This window comes from Lemur catta, chromosome 8 (genome assembly GCF_020740605.2).
Source record: "Lemur catta isolate mLemCat1 chromosome 8, mLemCat1.pri, whole genome shotgun sequence".
NCBI classification, from domain to species: Eukaryota; Metazoa; Chordata; class Mammalia; order Primates; family Lemuridae; genus Lemur; species Lemur catta.
In genome coordinates this window covers 63,071,389-63,092,061 of record NC_059135.1, presented here as the reverse complement: position 1 = coordinate 63,092,061, position 20,673 = coordinate 63,071,389, and the positions used below count along the sequence as shown (strand labels likewise).

The 20,673-nt window shown below is 35.6% G+C and overlaps 1 protein-coding gene across 1 annotated transcript in view; it reads left to right on the top strand.

Annotated features, from left to right (window-relative positions):
* The first annotated feature begins 2,956 nt into the window (after positions 1–2,956).
* The window catches only part of TANK (TRAF family member associated NFKB activator), a 59,619-nt gene continuing 41,902 nt past the window's right edge, over positions 2,957–20,673 (top strand). Inside the window, 2 exon segments of the mRNA XM_045559840.1 lie at positions 2,957–3,278; positions 7,744–7,891. Coding sequence (XP_045415796.1) covers positions 3,097–3,278; positions 7,744–7,891 — 330 coding nt within the window. The 5' untranslated portion in view covers positions 2,957–3,096.

Below are 20,673 nucleotides of genomic sequence, written 5' to 3'. Positions count from 1 at the left end.
AGCACAGAGTGGAGCTTTATAATTATGTAGGTTCTTGCCTGTTCCTATTTAGCATCAATAACATTCTCAAGGCTAAATGGCTGCTGAGCAATTTTAAACTGATTTAAAGAGAATTAGGCCTTTTTGTGGAAAGCTCTTCTATCTCTCTCTTGAAATTTTACTCTCTTTTCATAGAAGTGCTCTCTTCTTTCATAGTGGTTTTGTTCTGGTATAGTAAATGACTCACAGATGATGGAGGGGTAGCTAGCTACCTGTTAACTTACAAGATCTTAACTACTTCTATTTCAAAAATCTTGTGCAGACTGTGACTTCTCTTACATTGTTATCTTGTGTTTTGGGAGACCTTTTTAAGATTACTCAAAATATAAGTTTGGTAGAGTAGAGGAGAGAGACCTAAGAAAAATCACACATCCAAACACTCTGCCAGAGAGTTATTTTTCCTGTTATTTAACAGTGTGTAAAGTTTCACAGAACAGAGCATTAGATGCCATTCCTATCTATTTGGTTAGTAGTCTTTTTACATAAGATAACAGACTTTTACTAAAATGTCATACTATTTTAGGCATTTTCTAGTTTTCCTTCTGACATCTTCCAGAAAACAAGTGTATGTATCTTCTTTTTTGGTTTGTATTTGGGAGGAAAAAAGTTTATCTTGTGATACAAGGTGGTATAAGAGAGTATTGTTTCTCTCTCTTTACCTTTTCAAAAATGTAATTGCTTCTGCCTCTTTTTTTTTTTCTTTTTTTTTGGTAAAATGATTTTGGTCTGGTTGACTGTCCAAGGCTGTACTAGTATCAGAGCACACTGAAAACAGGTCTTCAAGAATACAAACAAGAGGGAACGCATTTGGCCTTAATTTTTTTTTCCTAGAGATTATCACTCAATTGGTTCTTTCTTCCTCCTCATTATTAATGTTATCTCTTCTAGTACTTTTGTCCAAAATTGAATTCAATATCTTCACCTCCTCCCCTGTCCCCCACCAAAAAATTTTTTTCTTTTTGTGTGGTTTTTATCACAGTGCGCCTAGTGTTTTGAAAAATATGCCTGGTGAACCATTTACAACAAAATCACCTGGAGCACTTTGCTAATGAAAATGTAGATTCCAAGGTCCCATTTCAGGCCAACTGATTCAGAATTACAGGTACCTTAATGCTGCCTTCTTGTCTATTGTGCAGATCCAGTTGACCACCAAGTCCTGTTATGACTATTTCTGCTTTTGAAATGCCTCTTGAATCTACTCATCTTTCATTTCCTCTGCTGTAGTTCAAGCCCTCATCTTTCACCCAGAATACAGCAAGGGTTTCCTATGGGATATCCTCACTTTGTCTCCCTCACTAGATTGTATTCCATGCTGGCATCTATTCTACCTTTTTAAAACATGTCCATCTTCTGCTTGAAAACCTTCCATTACCACTTAATGTCAACAGGTTAAAGCCGAAATTTCTTAGAGTGACATTCAAGGTCTGCTACAATCAGGCCATAACTGAGTCTGCTGCGTTTGGTTTACACAGTTAATGTAGTCTGCAATGCTAAGGGGTGCCATTCCAATTATAGATAGTGTCCCCTAGGGTTTTTGTAGTGCAGCACAATCATACATGGTGATTTGACTGTAGCCTATCTTAGCACCCTCATCTCTCTATCCTCTCTGCACACCTACTAGACTTGTTTAAACAGAATACTCATTCCAGTCACTAAATGCACCCTACTAGTGACTTCTCAGTGCCTCTGCTCATTCAGAATGAATATTCTTTCCCCTCTCATTCTCTACTTGTTGAAAACCTTCTCATCTCTCAGGAGCCAGTTTTAGTGTGATCCTCTGTGAAGCCTTCCAAAACTCCTCTCATTTTAATTGTTCCTCCTATTGAAACTTTATCTTGGCTAGGGCAGTGGCTCACGCCTGTAATCCTAGCACTCTGGGAGGCTGAGGTGGGCGGATCATTTGAGTGGAGGGGTTTGAGACCAGCCTGAGCAAGAGGGAGACCCCATCTCTACTAAAAAAAAATAGAAAGAAATTGCTGGACAACTAAAAATACATAGAAAAAATTAGCCGGGCATGGTGGCGCATGCCTGTAGTCCCAGCTACTCAGTAGGCTGAGGCAGGAGGATTGCTTGCGCCCAGGAGTTTGAGGTTGCTGTGAGCTAGGCTGATGCCATGGCACTCTAGCCTGGGCAACAGAGTGAGACTCTGTCTCAAAAAAAAAAAAAAAAGAAAAGAAAAGAAAGTTTATCTTATTTATACCTTTTATTTAACAGTTCTTTTTTTCTTCTTCTTCTTTTGAGGTGAAACTTACAGTGAAATGCACAAATCTCTAGTGAACCATGGGGTGAGGTCCTACAAATGCTTACTTACCCAGACCCCTGTTATGCTATCCAGACCCCTATTTAGATATGCTCATCCCTTTTTTTACACATTTGTAATTGACCTTTTAGATTGGTTAATTATCTCCCTGTGTATCTGCCTCACTGAATTATAAGCTCTAATTGGAGAAAAAGGCAAAGATTGTCTCTTTCTCGGGGAGAAAAGGAGTGCCTACTATGTGTTCAACACCGAACCAGTCTTGAATATTATCAATCGGGACACTGCTCCTTTAGAGCACACCTTTGCTCATAGTTGATACTCAGTAAATATTTTATCAAATGAACATATCATCCTTGGCACCCTGGGGGAATACTTTGCAAATGGCTTTAATGAACAGTCCTTGAACTAAGAATTTTAAAGATTTAATCTAGTTCACAACAGCTGTGTAGCTGTAGGTAAATTGTTTAAGGCTTCTGAGCGTTGTGGATTAAATGGGAATATTAATACATAACAGGAAATAAATAATTGGTGAAAATACTTGTGAAGGAAGCATAACTTTAAGGTAGTACTATTTCTGAATCCCTTGCTGCATCTTATATGTAGTAAGCAAGGAAATTTTTTTTCTAACTGAATTGAATAGTAATAGGATATATTTTATTAAAATCACACTTTGGCCCTAGCAGTTGACAAACCTTTGTTGAGGCTGGGAAACTTTACCAAAGGAAAGTAAAAACCATCTCCCTTGCTCATGCTGCCTCTCCTATCCCAAGACAGTTTCATTATTGAACAAAGGAGCAATGAAAGAGGAAGTAGTCTGCTGCCCAGGGATTTTCTTGGTGCTTCTTCCTGGAAAGGAATGTAGCAGGCACTTGCTGGACTGGAGAGGTGGGACAAGAATCCTGCTGCCCTCCATTTTGCCACCTTGTCTGAACCACCTAGTCTGGACAGGAAAAAAGGAATTACTTCCAGAGGGACCAAGGTGGGTAGGTGACAGAGTATCCAGGCTTCTGAAGGATTATAGGGGAAATGTGGGGGTGGGGCATGGTGATTTGCATTCAACTAGTCCTGCTACCTTCTGGGGCTTCAGAGTCTTTTCCTCATGTGGTTGAAAGAAACCAAGAAACAAAATCCAAAAATGAAGTGAAAACCCTAACTGGAAGAGTTTTTCCAAGGCCAAGATTGCTATAGCTTCACACTCTTGGGTTTGGGGAACGAGACTGGCCATGAGATTTGGGTTTGAGCACATGTACTATAAATATAAAGCATTCCTCTGGAGCTTGGCAAATTTTGCAGAAGGTGTACCAAAATGTAATTGAAATGTGGCTGCCTCTTAAATTAATTTTACAGTTAACAAATGCTAAAGAAAATAAAAACGAGGAACAAGTGGATTTAAAGTTCAGGGTGTTAATATTTAAAATCTGTCCGATTTAATTAGCTGAGTCCCAGAGACTTTCCTTTTTTTCTGGTCAATATTGCTGATTGAACAACCAATTCTCTGTTGTGAGATAGGAATTAAATGTATCATTTACTTATTTGTATTAACCTGGAACTTATTTCCTCAGCATACATTCTTATTTCAGGAAATAGGATGTATCCATGTGGAATTTCCTTAGTAGCTCCTTAGTGACATTTGTGGGATCTAATTCAAGGACCTGAAGTGACGGCTCCACATGATTCAATTGCATGTGATGCAGCTATTTTTAGTGCTGCATTTACATTTTTAAAAACAACAGTGCACCTTCTTGATGGAACAGATATGCATCTTTAACTCACAGACTCAAGAACTATAGAATAAGGAAGTTTATTAGAAATTAAGTCCAAACATATTTTTTATACTAAAGAAAAAGAAACTTGGCTTCCAGAAGATTTAGTAGCCCTTAACTAAAGGTCAGTAATAGAACAAAGCAAGAAACTAGATGTTCAAGGCTCTGATTTTTCCCAGATTAAAAAAATACAGGTATGGTTTACATTGACAATTTGTCAAGACATGCAGCTTTTTAAGGCAGTGACAGATAACTTAGCCACTTATCTACCAAAACCTCTACTTTCTGCATTAACGTATTACAGTATATTTTAGTCTCCATGACTACCTACACATAGTTTTCCTTCCCTCCTAGCGTACTTATTTTTAATCTCTTATGTATATTGTGTAAATGGCTTTAAATACTTCTCTGAATGAGATAGTATCTAAATAAAGTACTCAAAGTGGTACTTTGTATTAATGCTAATTGCTTGTGTTTCCATAGTGTCTATAGTTAGGCAGGGATTCTAGCTATTATACATTAATTATTCCTACAGGATTTCATCTTTTTCATCTGTCATTGGTAGCAGCAGAAACAAACTTCCTAAGTAGAATACATAAAGAATTACTATTCCTTTACTTCAGAAAGTAATGACATTATAATCCTTGTAGTAAAACTTGGAATTGTTTTTGTTAAGCCTGTTAAATGACTTGGGAGAGTATTTAGTTTCTTAAAATGAAAGACCTGCGTGTTAGAATCGAAATATTACTTGCATCTGGGTATTTTTAAGAGCATTGTGATTTATGGTCAGTTGATTTTTGGCAAGGGTACCAAGGCCATTCAGTGGGAAAAGAATATCCCTTTCAACAACTGGTGCCAGGACAACTGGATAGACTCATGCAAAACAATGAATCCGGAACCCTATCTTATACCACAAAATTAACTCAATATGGATCAAAGACCTAAATGTAAATGCTAAAATTATAAAATTCTTTTTTTTTTTTTTTTTGAGACAGAGTCTCACTCTGTTGCCCAGGCTAGAGTGAGTGCCGTGGCATCAGCCTAGCTCACAGCAACCTCAAACTCCTGGGCTTAAGCGATCCTCCTGCCTCAGCCTCCCGAGTAGCTGGGACTACAGGCATGCGCCACCATGCCCAGCTAATTTTTTTTTTCTATATATATATTTTTTAGTTGGCCAGATAATTTCTTTCTATTTTTTAGTAGAGACAGGGTCTCACTCTTGCTCAGGCTGGTCTCGAACTCCTGACCTCGAGCGATCCACCCGCCTCGGCCTCCCAGAGTGCTAGGATTACAGGCGTGAGCCACCACGCCCGGCCTAAAATTATAAAATTCTTAAAAGGAAACAGGTGAAAATCTGCATGGCCTTTGATTAGGCAATAGTTTCTTAGATACAGCACCAAAAGCGCAAGCAACAAAAGAAAAAATAGGTAAATTGGACTTCATCAAATTTTAAAATGTGTGTCAAAGGATACTATCAAGAAAGTGAAAAGACATCTACAGAATGAGAAAATACTTGTAAATCATGTGACTGATAAGACCCTAGTTTCTAGAAAATATAAAAACTCTTACAACTTAACAATAAAAAGACAACCCAATTTAAAAAGTGGGCAAATTATTTGAATAGACATTTCTCCAAAGATACACAAATGCCCAAAAAACACATAGAGAAGGATGCTTGACATCAGTAGTCATTAGGGAAATGCAAATCAAAACCATGATAGAATGCTACTTCACAGCCACTAGCATGGCTTAATTTTTAAATGGACTATGAGAAGTGTTGGCAAGGATGCAGAGAAATTGGAACCCCTGTACATTGGTGGTGGAAATGTAAAATGGCACAAGTTCTATGGAGACAGTTTGGCAGTTCCTCAAAAAAGTTAAACATATATAGAATTACCATCTGACCCAGCAGTTCCACTTCTAGGCATATATATGAGAGAATTGAAAACATGGTCACACAAAAATGTGTACATAAATGTTCACAGTAGCCTTATTCATAATAGCCAAAAATTGGAAACAACTCCAATGTCTATTAGCTGAGGAATGGATAAACAAAATATTGTATATCCGTATAATAGAATATTATTCAGCCATAAAAATGAAGGGATGAACAACAGGGATGAACCTCAGAACTGTTATGCTGTATGAAAGAAGCCAGACATAAAAACCATATATTGTATGATTCCATTTATATGAAAGGTCAAAAATAGGCAAATCCTTAGAGACAGAAAACAGATTAGTTGGTTACCAGGAGATGGAGGGAGAGGAGAATTTGGGACTAACTTTTAATAGGTATGGAGTTTTTTGGGGGATGTTCTGGAATTAGGTAATATTGATGGTTGCATGACATAATAAATATTCTAAAAAGTACTGAAGTGTTAACTTTAAAATGGTAGATTTGATATGAATTATATCTCAATTGGAAATGCTAAAAATTAAAATTGTGTGCCTAAAGATGAAATGAAAGATGTTATGACAGATTAGAGACTGAAATTATGAATGATTTCCAAAAAAGTGAAATAACTTGGTACTCCTAGAACCAGTAGAGAACTGTGTTTCTTAGCTTTTAGAGGATTAAGAGAAAGGTCCTGGGTTATGGTTTTTCCAGCTGGATGTGAAGAATCAGCGTCATTAGCTAACCATCTGCTCAGGCCAAGGAATGTGGTTAGAGATGTTGTGCAAACTGAGATGAGAAAACCAGATTACCTCCACTGAGCAAATGACCTGTACTCAGAGGAAACAGCAGGGAAGTTGGAAAACTAATAGGTAGTGGGGTAGGACTGAAAGGATGTGATTTTTCTTTTTTAATGTACAATCCACCAGCAGCTCTCCTTAGATTTTGTGCTAAAATAAGAGCATTTTCACACATTTTAATTGCTCTGTGATAACAACAGTGTGAACTCCATCCACAAACACTTATTATCTATTTATTTAATTTTGCTCTAATTTCACTGTAGCAAGAATTCACCTTGTAAATGGGAGTAAGCGTCCATTTAGAAAAAAGAAATCCCTCCCGCATCACCAATGCTGTTTGTACATTTCATAATAAGACATTAATAATAAAGTGGTCTTTTATATTTCTCCATTTTTAAGTTACAGTTATAGATTTCTATGAAGTAGAATCTTTTGAACTGGAACCCACTTGCTCTTTGCACATTAGTAAAGAATATTTAAAAATTGTAGAAGTCAAAGTTCATAATATTTCCAGTCAGGATTTTAGCTGAGACTTTTATGCCTTTATAATAAACTTTTTTTTTGTTTTTTGGTGACAGAGTCTTCTCTCACTCTGTCACCCTGGCTAGAGTGCAGTGGCATCATCATAGCTTACTGCAACCTCAGACCCCTGGGCTCCTGTTCCTCCTGCCTCAGCCTCCTAAAAGTAGGTGAGACAGGTGCATGCCACCACAGCCAGCTAATTTTTCTATTTTTTGTAGAGAGGGGAATCTCACTCTTGTTCAGTCTGGTCTCAGACTCCTGAACTCAAGCGATCCTCCCACCTTGGCCTCCCAGAGTGTTAGCATTATAGGTGTGAGCCATCGTGCCTAGCCCTATGATAAACCTTTATAGTACTAGGTGCTATAATGTCTATAATAAACCTTACAGAAATGTCTTTAAGATGCATTTTTAAAATGAGATTTATATAACTTAATAACTATCAAAATTATTCTGATTATTTTCCAGACCTGTCTTTTACTCCATCCTTTATAGTAATGCTACAGGACGAAGAGGAATGGATAAAAACATTGGTGAGCAACTCAATAAAGCATATGAAGCCTTCCGACAGGCATGCATGGACAGAGATTCTGCAGTAAAAGAACTACAGCAAAAGGTGTGTGGTTCTGGTTTTGAAAGGAATTCTTTATCCTGGTGAATAGAATTTGAGGGCTTTTTACAACTGAAAAATGTTACATTGTTAGAAACTGCCTTGAAGAACTGTAATTACTAAAACACGGGTATGTTAATGGATGAAATTTGAGATTTTTATTTGTCATCTTTTTAATTAATTTATAATAGGCTTCCATTTTTTATGATGGTTAAAAATAGACTATTTCAGTGAAATCTTTAATGACTTACTAAAAGTTCCAGCTTTTAAAATTATACCTGTACACACAGCATTTCTTTTAGTACTTTTAATTTCTGAAGAAACTAAATTATAGGAAAGGTATATCCAGGCAAAAATTACTTAACTTAGTAGTTCCTAAGCATGTTTCTGTTATTGGTCCATAAAAAGGTTTTCGCTGATCTGCAGCAAAATGAGAAAAATAAGGATAATGCAATGAAATTCTCATAATGCCAAATTTATTCCATTTAAAATTCTACATTCTATTCTGATACTATGTTCCATGTTTCCATTCAATCAAAGAACAGAATTTTATTAACGTACACTTTTGAGAAATGATGATTATAGGGTTATTTGCATCTTTGTTTAATATTGTTACCTAGTGCTGTTTCAGAGTTCCCCAGTTCCACCCACACGTTCTGGAATTCTCCAGAAGGACTCACAGGGCTCAGCATACAGTCTACTTATAGCTGAGATTTATTACAGCTACATGATAAAGATACATAGCCAGATTATTAGTGTAAAAAGACATCAGGAAGAGTCTAAAAGAATCCATAATCAGTCTTTCTATGTATTAATAGCTTTTCTCCAGCTTCAAAAATTCAGTCACATGTGTGCAGTGCCTAGGGAACTCCATCTGAAATTTGGAGTTCAGGGTGTTTCTTAAATTGAGGGATGGTCACATAGGTACCCTCATAAAGCCAGACTCTCAGAAGGAAAGGTGTTTATCATAAATCTCATTGTACAATCTAAGTAGGTTGGCACGGCAGTCACAACTTTATCACTTTTTTTTTTCCACTTCAGGTTTATGGCATAACTTGATTTTCAAAAGCTAAGTTCCTGATGCCAGCCAAGGGCCAACCTTGCAAGTAGACCTGTCTGAAGATAACAGCCTAAGGTCTACTATGTTAAATTATTCCTGTGCAGACAATTGAAAGTAGGGGATATTATGCTGGTTCCCCAGTTTTAAAAAAAATTTTTTTACTAACCTGTAGAATTCTGAAGTCTAAGAAAAATGCTAGCCATGAAATTTCTTCCATAAATATAGAAACTGTGCAATTTCCTTCCTTCTTTCTAGTTGATAAATCTATAAAAAAATCTATAAAACTAGCTCATACCTATCTCCCTACATCAGAATGTATCATAATCCTCAGAGACTATTACTATTCTGTGTGAGTCTCCTCTTAGTTTAGCAAAAGAATACTCCATTATATAAGCAGACTTATGAACTGTAAGTCTTCATTAGGGGTGGATAGAAGGAAGAGGAGGATAGAATATGACAGAGGACTTTCTAAAATTATTGAAATGAAGTTTAGAATTTGATTTCTTTTTTTTTCCCAGTTCAGGTTTATGATATAATCACTTTAGTAAAATACTAAACTCCCAGCTTTTATTCTTACTCTGTGATTAGGTTCATTAAGAAACTTTGAGAACCCTGTATTTGTTCTAAGAAAGTTAGGAACATAGAATTAGGGAAGAGAGGAATATTGAGGTACTCTTAGGATAGGGCAGAAACAGGTATTCCTCTTAATTTCAACTCTTATTGCACTGGCCATTGGTAAGCAACTGAAGACACTGGTAATTTAACTCTATCTGCCATGGAAGAAGCCTTTGTTCACATTAGCATATACTCCAAAGAAGAAAAAGGAAAAAATTTTTTTAATATTTATTTTTCAAAGTTGATGTTTGTCAAGTACACAAGAATGGATGAATAAAAAATGTATGCTATATATTCTTATATATTAAATTCAAAATATCCTGATAGATTTATTTAAGAAACATTAATTCGCTATCTACTATGTACTGAGCCCTTGCTGAAATTTTGAGAATACTGAAATAAGTAAAACATCATTTATACCTTTAAAGAACTTTAAAAAGGTCAAATAAATAAGAAATAGATATTTTATCATATAATATAATATAGAAAAGATCAGTGGTTATCATAATAGTGGAGTAGGTGGTACAATATAGGTTGGTGCAGGATAATATACAAACATAGATAAGAGGCACCTAACTCAGTCTATGAGGATAAAGTCATAAGCTCAATATGAGCCAACACTTGAGCTAAGATTAGGAAGAGTTTAGTAAACTGGGGAAGAAGGGTCCTACAAGCAGGGGAGCGCTATATGCGAAACTCAGAAGCGAGAGAACATAGAGTATGTTCCATGTACCACAAAGTGATCCTGTGGCTCCAGAAAGAATGACAGGGCATTGCAGGAAAAGAAGCTGTAAAAGTAGATTATAGCTTGATCATGGTGAATATGACTTAGTAGTGTGAACTACATCTTTATTCAATCAAAAGTTACTGAAGGATATGTGCTTTAGAAAAGTCTGCTTGACAATGGACCTAGAGATAAATAGGATACAGAACAATGTAAAATTCAGCTCAAAAAACATATATTAAGAAACTATTTCATGTTAAGCAATGTTCTAAGACCAAAGAATGTAAAATAACTGGCAACAATCCAGTTGTATTTTATGCACTTTAAGTATTAATATAAAATTATGTTATATAATTGATGTACAAAATATATTCATATTAAATATATGCACATATTATTGTACCTCAATTTAAAAAAAAACTAAAAGTGAATGGCAATCATTTTGAGCAATCAAAATGAGGACCTAAATTAAGCAGGGATGAATTGGAGGAGAGAACTAAGGTTTATTTAGGAGGTATGAAATGGAAAGCAGATAATACCTGAGTGCAGCCCACATCTGAGGGTGATAGAATAGACTCTAAGATGAAACCCAGTATCTAGAATAGATGACTGGAGTGATAATGGTGCTGATGACTGAAACCAAGGATGGAGAAGAAAGTACAGCTTTGGGGATGGGGAAATAGGATGTATAATTAGGTTTTAGTTAATATTTTTAGTTATCTGTGGGACATACAGGTGGAAATGTCCAATGGATGGTTGTAAATATGGATCTGGCATCCTAGAAAGAGTTCTGAATCAGAGATTATAGATATGGGAATAATGAATTTTATGATAGCCTTATATGTGGATAACATTTCCCAGTTAGAGTGTACATGTTGAAGGAATATTTGGAAGACAGAAGTAGGGGAGAGTAGAGAAAGGGAAGAAAGCCAAGCAGTTGGCCCCTGGAGATTCAGAACATTAACAAACACATTGACTGCCACATTAGAAAGAAAAAATTTTTCCCTGGGCCCATGGTGATTTATTAAAACAATCCTTTCTAATTTGTTATTTTTTATTTTCTGTGTGTAAGTTATATGCAACAGCAATCCAAGTTTTTAGAATTACATTGTCAATATTAATTGTAACAATAAGAGCATCAACAAATAAGATTTTCATGAACCAACTGCAGGGTTTTGCTTCATGGGGCCCTGGGATAAAAACTAGTATGAGTTAAGTACAATTCACATGACAGTTAATGGGTTAATAAGTTGAGAGGCATAGGAAGAGAAACTTGGAGAATACCGGTATTTTAAAGAATAGAAATAGAGAAGGGAACCATTAAGAAGTCTAATAAAAAACCACTCTAAAAGGTAGGAAACAAATTAGAGAAAAAGAGAATATCCAAGAACTATAGTAAGATGACATTTGAGAAGCATACATTGCATTTGGCTATATGGAGGTGATTGACATTTATAAGGGCAGTTAAGTGGAGTGGGAAGGGCAGACTGCAGTAGGCTGTAGAGAACTAGGGAATAAAGAAACATTATTAAGAAACATTAAAGGCAATATAAACCACATAGTTAAAAGGCTTGACTCCAGTCATTTCTAGAAAATAAAAGCCAAAGCCCCTACTGTGCTCTACTAGAGCAGGGTCTAATCTGGTCCTTGCCAGACACTCCATCTTTTTCCCCTACCACTCCATTCTCTTGTAGCCTTCTTACCACATGGGCTTCCTACTGTTCTTCAAATACATCCCTCTGTCAGGACCTTTGCACTTACTACCCCATTTGCCTGGAGTGGTTTTCATTGGCTATTTCCATGGTTTCCTCCCTTACTGCTTTCAGGTTTCTACTCAGACGTCACCTGCTCAAAGAGGCCCATCTTGACCTTCCTAAATAATTCATTTGTCTCTTGAATAAGAAAGCAAGCTCCTATGAGGGCTAGGGCCTTGTCTTGGTAACTATTATGATCCCAGTACCTAGCATATAGTTAGGTGCTCAAATATGTGAAGGACAAAAGGGAGGGTGAATAAGAGGAAGAAAACAAGGCCAGTCAGTTGACCTCTGGAGATAAAGACATAGGTTAAGGAATTGACTGTGAATAACAGAAGAACCACCTATTCCTCTCAGGACTAAAGGAAGTAAGAGAAAAAAATAACTGTAAATGAAAATAAGCTTACAAGTGGTGGTAGCAGAAAGAAGAGTTCAGCAGGCTCAAATAGACAGAAGAAACAATCAGTGAATTTGAAGCAAGTCATTTGAAATTATGGAGTCTGATGAACTAAAAGAAAAAAGAATGGAGAAAAGAGAACAGCCTAAGAGACTTATGGGACACCATCAAGTGGATCAATATACACATTATGGCAGTCTCAGAAGGAGAAAAGAAAGAGAAAGGATCAGAGGGATTATTTGAAAAAATAGTGACGGGAAACTTCCCAAATTTGGGAACAACATGGATATACAAATCCAAGAAGCTAAATGAACTTCAAATATGAGAAACCCAAAGAGACCCACACCAAGACACATTGTAATAAAACTGTCAAAAGACAGAGAGACTCTCAAAAGCAGAAAGAAAAAAGCAACTCGTCATGCACAAGGGATCCCCAATAAGATATCAATAGATTTATCAGCAAAAATCTTACAGGCTAGAAGGCAGTGAGATGATACATTTAAATTGTTGAAAGAAAAAAAAAACTTGGCAACCAAGAACTCTATATCCTTAAAGACTCCACCAAAAAAAAAAAAAAAAAAAAGCTGTTAGAATTATAAATGAATTCAGTAAAGTTTCAGAATACAAAATCAACATATAAAAATCAGTAGCATTTATATATGCCAACAACAAACAATCTGAAAAAGAAATCAAGAAAAGAATCCCATTTACCATGCTACAAAAAATGTAAAATAGCTGGGCATAAATTTAACCAAAGAAGTGAAAGATCTCTACAAGGAAAACTACAAAACACCAATGAAAGAAATTGAAGAGGACACACACAAATGGAAAGATATTCCATATTCATGGTTTGGAAGAATTAATATTGTTAAAATATCAATGTTGGCAAAGCTATTTACAGATTCAGTACAATCTTTATAAAAATTCGAATGATATTCTTCATAGAAATAGAAAAAACAATCCTAAAATATGTATGGAACCACAAAAGACCCAAATAGCCAAAGCAATCTTGAGCAAAAAGAACAAAGCTGGAGGCATCACACTACCTGACTTCAAAATCAACAAAGCAATAGTAACCAATACAGCATGGTACTGGTATAAAAACAGGCACAGAGACCAATGGAACGGAATAGAGAACCTAGAAATAAATCCATCATTTATAGCCAACTCATTTTTGACAAAGGCTCCAAGAACATTCATTGGGGAAAGGACAGTCTCTTTATTAAATAGTGCTAGGAAAACTGGATAACCATAGGCAGAAGAATGAAATTAGACCCCTATCTTTAACCATACACAAAAATAAGATCAAAATGGATTAAAGACTTAAATGTAAGACCTGAAACTATGAAACTGCTAGAAGAAAACTCTGTTTCCAGCAAAGCTATCCTTCAAAAATGAGGGAGAGGCCAGGCATGATGACCAAGGTAGGAGGATCACATGAGGCCAGAAGTTCAAGACCAGCCCGGCAACACAGCAAGACCCCGTCTCTATAAAATATTTTTTAAAAAAATAGCTGGCCATGATGGTGCATGCCTATAATCCCAGCTACTCAGGAGGTTGAGGCAGGAGCATCACTTGAGGCCAGGAGTTTGAGGTTGCAGTGAGCTATGATGACACCACTGTACTCTAGCCCAGGTAAAGAGGGAGACGCTGTCTCAAAAAACACGGGGGGGGGGGGGGGGCGGAGAAGTTAAGATATTCCCAGACAAATAAACGTGGAGGGAGTCTATTACTGGACCTGCTTTTCCTGAAATAATGAAGGGAGTCCTTCAAGTTGAAATGAAAGGATGCTAGACAGTAATGCAAAGTCATACAAAAATATAAAGTTCTCTGGTAAAGGTAAATACATAGATAAATATAAAATCCAATATTGTTGTAATTTTGGTTTGTAACTCTACTTTTTATTTTTTACAAGATTTAAAAGGCAAAATGCATACAAAATAATTATATTAATGGATGTACAATGTTTAAAAACAATTTGTGACACCTATAACAAAATGAGGTGACACTGTAAATTAGTGCAGTGTTTGTATGAGGTTTAAAGTTAAGTTGGTATCAATTTAAGATGGTCATTAACTTTAGGATGATATATTTAATCCCTATAGGAACCACAAAATATATCTAGAAAATATGCAGAAAAAGAAATGAGAGGGGAATCAAAATGTGTCACTACAAAAAAACAACCAAATATAAAGCAAGGCAGTAATGGAGGAAATAAGGGAGAAAAAAGCATTAAAACTCCAGAAAACAAATAGCTAAGTGGCAAAAATAAGTACTTCCCTATTTGTAATTACTTTAAATGTAAATGGATTACACTACCCTTTCAAAAAATAGAGATTGGCAAAATCAATTTTAAAAATACAGGATCCAACTGTATTCTTCCTCAAGAGACTTTAGATCTAAGAACATGCATAGATTGAAAGTGAAAGTTTGAGGAAAGATGTCATGCAAATAGTAACCAAAAGAGAGCAAGGGTAAATAAACTAATATCAGACAAAACAAACTTTCAGTCAGAAACTGTTGGAAGAAACAAGAAAGGGATGTTATAGAATGATAAAAGGGCCAAGTCATCAACAAAATAGAAAAATGATGTATTCATCATACATCAGAGCTCCAAAGTTTATGAAGCAAACACTGACAGTATTGAAGGTAGAAATATACAGCTCTATGATAATAAGAGAATTCAGTATCACACTTTCAACACTTTCAATAATGGATAGAACAGCCTGACAAAAGATCAATAAGAAAATAGAGGACTTAAACATTATAGACCAATTGGACCTAATAGACATAAGTAAAACACTACAGTCAACAACAGCAGAATACACATTTTTCTCAAGGGCACATGTAACATTCTCTGGGATAGACCATATATTAGACCATTAAAAGTAACAAATTTTAAAAGATTGAAATCATGCAAAGTGTCTCTTGTAGTCACAATGGAATGAAACTAGACATTACAAAAAGGAAATTAGAGTGTCCAGGTTAAATAATACCCTCTTGAACAACTAATGAGTCAGAAAGAAATCACAAGGGAAATTAGAAAATATCTTGAGACAAATGCATATGTAAACACAACATACCAAAACTTCTGGAATGTAAGTGAAAGCAGCCAACAGAGAAATGTATAGCTGTAAATACATACATTAAAAAAGAAGAAAGATTTACATCAGCAATCTAAATTTATGCCTGAAGGAAGTAGTGAAAGAAGAACAAATTAAACCAAAAACTATTAATAGCAGAAGGAAAAAAATAATAAAGATTGGAGCAAATATAAATAAAATATTAATAAAGAATAGAAAAACAATAGAGAAGATAAACAAAACTAAGTAGTGATGCCTCGAAAAGATCAAAAAAATTGACAGACCTTTAGCTACATTGACTAAGAAAAAAAGAGGGATGATTGAGATAACTAAAATCAGAAATGGAAGTAGAGGCACTGCTACCAATTGTACAGAAATTTTTAAATATGAAATAATACTATGAACAATTGTATGCCATCGAATTGGATAAGCTAGTAAAAGGGACAAATCCGTAGGAACACACAGCCCACCAAGATTGAATCATGAAGAAAAAGAAAATCTGAATATACCTTTACCTAATAAAGAGATTGAATCCATAATCAAAAACCTCCTAACAAAGAAAAGCCCGGTACCAGATGGCTTCACTGGTAAATTTTGCCAAACATTTAAAGAAAAATTAAGAGCTAAGTGTAGTGGCTCACACTTAAAGAAGAATTAAGAGCCGAGCACAGTGGCTCACACTGTAATAATGCCAGCCACTCGTAGGCTGAGGCAGGAGGATGGCTGGAGGCCAGTAGTTCAAGACAGCCTGGGCAATATAGCAAGACCCCATCTCTAAAAAAAAAAATTTTTTTTTTTAATTAGCCAAGGGCCAGGCTCTGGAGGAGCAGGTCACACCTGTAATCCCAACACTTTGGGAGGCCAAGGTGGGAGGATCACTTGAGGCCAGGAGTTCATACCAGGCTGGACAACACAGCGAGACCTGTCTCTACACAAAGTTTAAAAATTAGCCAGGTATAGTGGCATGCACCTGTAGTCCTAGCTACTCAGGAGGCTGAGGCTGGAGCATGGCTTGATCCCAGGAGCTGGAGATTGCAGTGAGGAGCTGTGATCATGCCACTACTCTCCAGTGAGATCTTGTCTCTAAAAAATAAAATCAGCAAAGCATTGTGGCATGTGCCTATATTCTCAGCTACTTGGGAGGCTCAGATGGGAGGATTGCTTGAGCCTAGGAGTTTGAGGCTGCATAAAGCTATAATCATGCCGTTTCACTCCAGCCTGGGCGACAGCTAGACCTATCTGAAAAAAAAAAAAAGAAGAAGAATTTGTACCAAACCTCTCACACTCTTCCCCAAAAAACTGAACAGTATATAATACTTTTAGACTCAATCTATGATGCCAGCATACCCTGATACCACAGCCAGACAATGACACTACTAGAAAAGAAAACTATACACTAATATCCTTTATGAACATTTGCTATGGTTTGAATATTTGTCTCCTCCAAAACTTATGCTTAAGTTTAATTTCCATTATAACAGTATTAAGAGGTGTGGGACCTTTAAGAGGTGATGACCCTCATGAGTGGAATTAATGTTGTTACAAAAGGGTGAGTTTAGCCCCCTCTTGCCCTCTCTCTTTGCCCTTTGCCATGTGATGCCTGCCACCATGTGATGACACAGCAAGAAGTCTTAGTCTTAGAATTCCCAGCCTCAAGAACTATGAAGCAGTAAATTTCTTTTCTTCTTCATTTACCCAGCCTCCATTCTTCTGTTACAGCAGCACAAAACAGCCTAAGGCAATACTGATGCACAAATCCTCAATGAAATACTACCAAATCAAATTCAACAGCATATTAAAAGAATTACACAGCATGACCAAATGAGATTTATTCCTGCAGTGCAAGGATGGTTCAACATACAAAATTAGTCTGTGCAATATACCACATTAATAGGATTCAAGATTTAGAAAAGCATTTGATAAAATTCACCACCCCTTTATGATTTGAAAAAAAAGAAAACAGTCAACAAACTTGGAATAGAAGAAAACTACCTCAACAAAACAAAGGCCATACAACATACGAAAAACCCACAGCTAACATCATACTCTAGGATGAAAGACCAAAAGCTTTTTGTCTAAGATTAGATTAAGACAAGGATATATACTTTCACCAATTCTATTCAACATAGTACTGAAGTCCTTGCCAGAGCAGTTAGCCAAGAAAAAGAAATAAAAGACCTCTAAATTGCATAGGAAGAAGTAAAATTATCTCTGTCCATAACCAGCATTACCTTATATGTGGAAAACCCTAAAGATGCCACACCCACCCCAAAAGACTTGTTAGAACTAATTAATAAATTTAGTAATTACAGGATACAAAATCAACACACAAAAATTAGTTGTGTTTCTTTGTATTAACAATGAGCAATTCAAAAAGAAAAGTAAATTTTTTATAACATCAAAATGAATAAAATCTTAGAAATAAAAACCAAATAGGTGATAGACTTGTATACTGAAAACTATAAAAACTGCTAAAACAATTTTTTAAGAAAAAATTATACAGAAAGAAATCCCATATTCACAGATTTTAGACCCTTGACTTTCTTCATAAACAGAAATTAACTCAAAACAGATCAAATACCTAAATGTAAGAGCTAAAACCATAAAAGAAATTAGAGGAAATCATAGATGGAAAGCTTCATGACATTGGGATTTGACAGTAATTTCTTGGATATGACACCAAAAGCACAGGCAACTAAAGAAAAAATAGATAATTTGGACTCCATCAAAATTTAAACTTTTGTGCATCAAAGGACACTATAAACAGAGTGAAAAGACAACCCACGGAATGGGAGGAAATATTTGCAAATCTGATAAGAAGTTGATATGCAGAATATATAAAGAACTACAAGCTCAACAACAAAAAAACCAAACAACCTGATTTTAAAATGGACAAAGGACTTGAATAGACATTTCTCCAGAGAAATTATGCAGATAGTCATTAAGCACATGAAAAGATACTTAGCATCACTACTTATCAGAGAAATACAAATCAAAATCATAATGAGATACCACTTCACACCCATTGATGTGTCTATTATCCAAAAAACTGAAAATAAGTGTTGACAAGGATGTGGGCAAGTTAGAACTCTTGTGCATTGCTGGTGAGCATGTGATATGGTACAACCACTGTGGAACATGGTATAGCAGTTCTTCAAAAAATTAAACATAGAATTAACCATATGATGCAACAATGCAACCCTTGGGTGTATACCGAAAAGAAGCAAAAGCAGGGATTCAAACGTATGTTTATATACCCAAGTTCATAGCAGCATTATTCACATTAGGCAAAAGGTGGAAGCACCCCAAGTGTTCATCAGTGGATGAATGGGAAACATATACATAGAGCAAATATTATAACCTTAAGAAGGAGAGAAATTCTTACACTTGGTACAACATAGAATCTTGGATATATTATGCTAAGTTAAATAAGCCAATTACAAAAGGACAAACATTGTGTGATTCCCCTTATGTGGACCCTCACTTATGTGAGGTACTGAGAATAGTTAGATTCATAAAAATAGAAGTATAAGAGGGATTGATTGCAAGGGGCTGAGGGAGAGAGAGGAATGGGGAGTTAGTATTTAATGGGTACAAAGTTTCAGTTGGAGAAGATTAAAAAGTTCTGGAGGTAAACAGTGGTGATGGTTGCACAACAATGTGAATGTACTTAATGCCATAAAACTGTACACTTAAAAATAGTTAAAAGGATAAATTTTATGTTACATACATTTTACATAATTTTTAAAATCTATTACAAAAAAAAGAATTGATCTAGCCTAGATTCTCTTACTAGCCATGTTTTATTGCTATTCTTCTGTTATTGAACAGTTTGTATAAACTCACCAGCCTTTTAACACTTAGTTGTCCATACTCCAAGCCAGTGCTTCTCTCAGTGTTTCTTCTAGTTCACTGCAATTTGAGACTCAGAAGCTCCTCTTTGAGAAGTAAGAATGCTATATCCATTAAGGAGCATTCTGTCAAGCAAAGGAATCCAAGTATTCCAAATTGATAAGGGAGGTAAAGACAAAAAAGGCAGGTAAGTGATTTTTAAAATATTATTGGCTTAAATTACAAAAGCAGCACATGCTTATAAAATAATTTTTTTTAAGTAAATAATTCAAGATATACAGAATATAAAGTGACAGTCCCCTCCCTCACTCCCGGGGCTAACCATTGTTAGTAATTTGGTATATATCCTTTCAGAATCATATTTTTTCAAAATTAGAATCATGCTAATCTGAAAATATTTTTAAATTTTTCAATATCATCATCTTCACCATTATCATCACTGAGATTTATTGAGTCTTTGTTTGCCAGAGAGCTTTACAGTTATCTAATCCTTATACAAATCTTATGAAAAACATTATTTTCATTTTTTGGATGCGAAAAATGAAATGTAGAGTGATGAAATAACTTGCCCACAACCACATAGCCAGTAAATAGTAGAACTACTAGAGCTAGAATTTCAAAAAAATCCGTTTGACCACAAATTTTATGTCTGTAACTTCTTTGCCAAAAGTCCTTGATAGTCTTTCAGGTTCATACATGTAGACCTGCCTCATTCCATTAATAGCTGACAGTAACCCTTGTACTACCCTTCCTTCTTAAAACACTATTTTTCTTTAACATTCAAGACTCCATGTTTGATTTTTCTCCTTACTTCTTGGGCCCCATTTTCTCAATCCCCTTTGCAGATTCACTCTACTACCTGGTTACCAAATATTAGACTTCTCTAATGCCTTCTTCTCTTCTTACTTTATATTCTTATATGACTCTTCTTGTCTTCATCTGTGGCTTCAGATATATATGACAGTGACTCCTAAATTTATCTCCCTAGTTCAGACCTACCCTCTGATCTCTAGACCCATAAGTCTCACTTCCACTTGGAAGGCACATTAAACTGAATATCCAAACCTAAATGTATATATTCACTATTTTTTCTTACCTGTACCACTGAAAGAGAGTAATGAGTTTTATAAGCTGCTATGTGGAATAATACTGCCTTCTATTTTTCCTAAATTTACCTCACAAATTTCAAAGGATAATCTTTCCAACTACAAGTGTCCTACTATTGATTACCAAGTGTATTTACTTTCCTTGACCCCTAAGAAGTATTTTTCTCTTTTAGTTCTAGACCAAATTTTCCATTGTT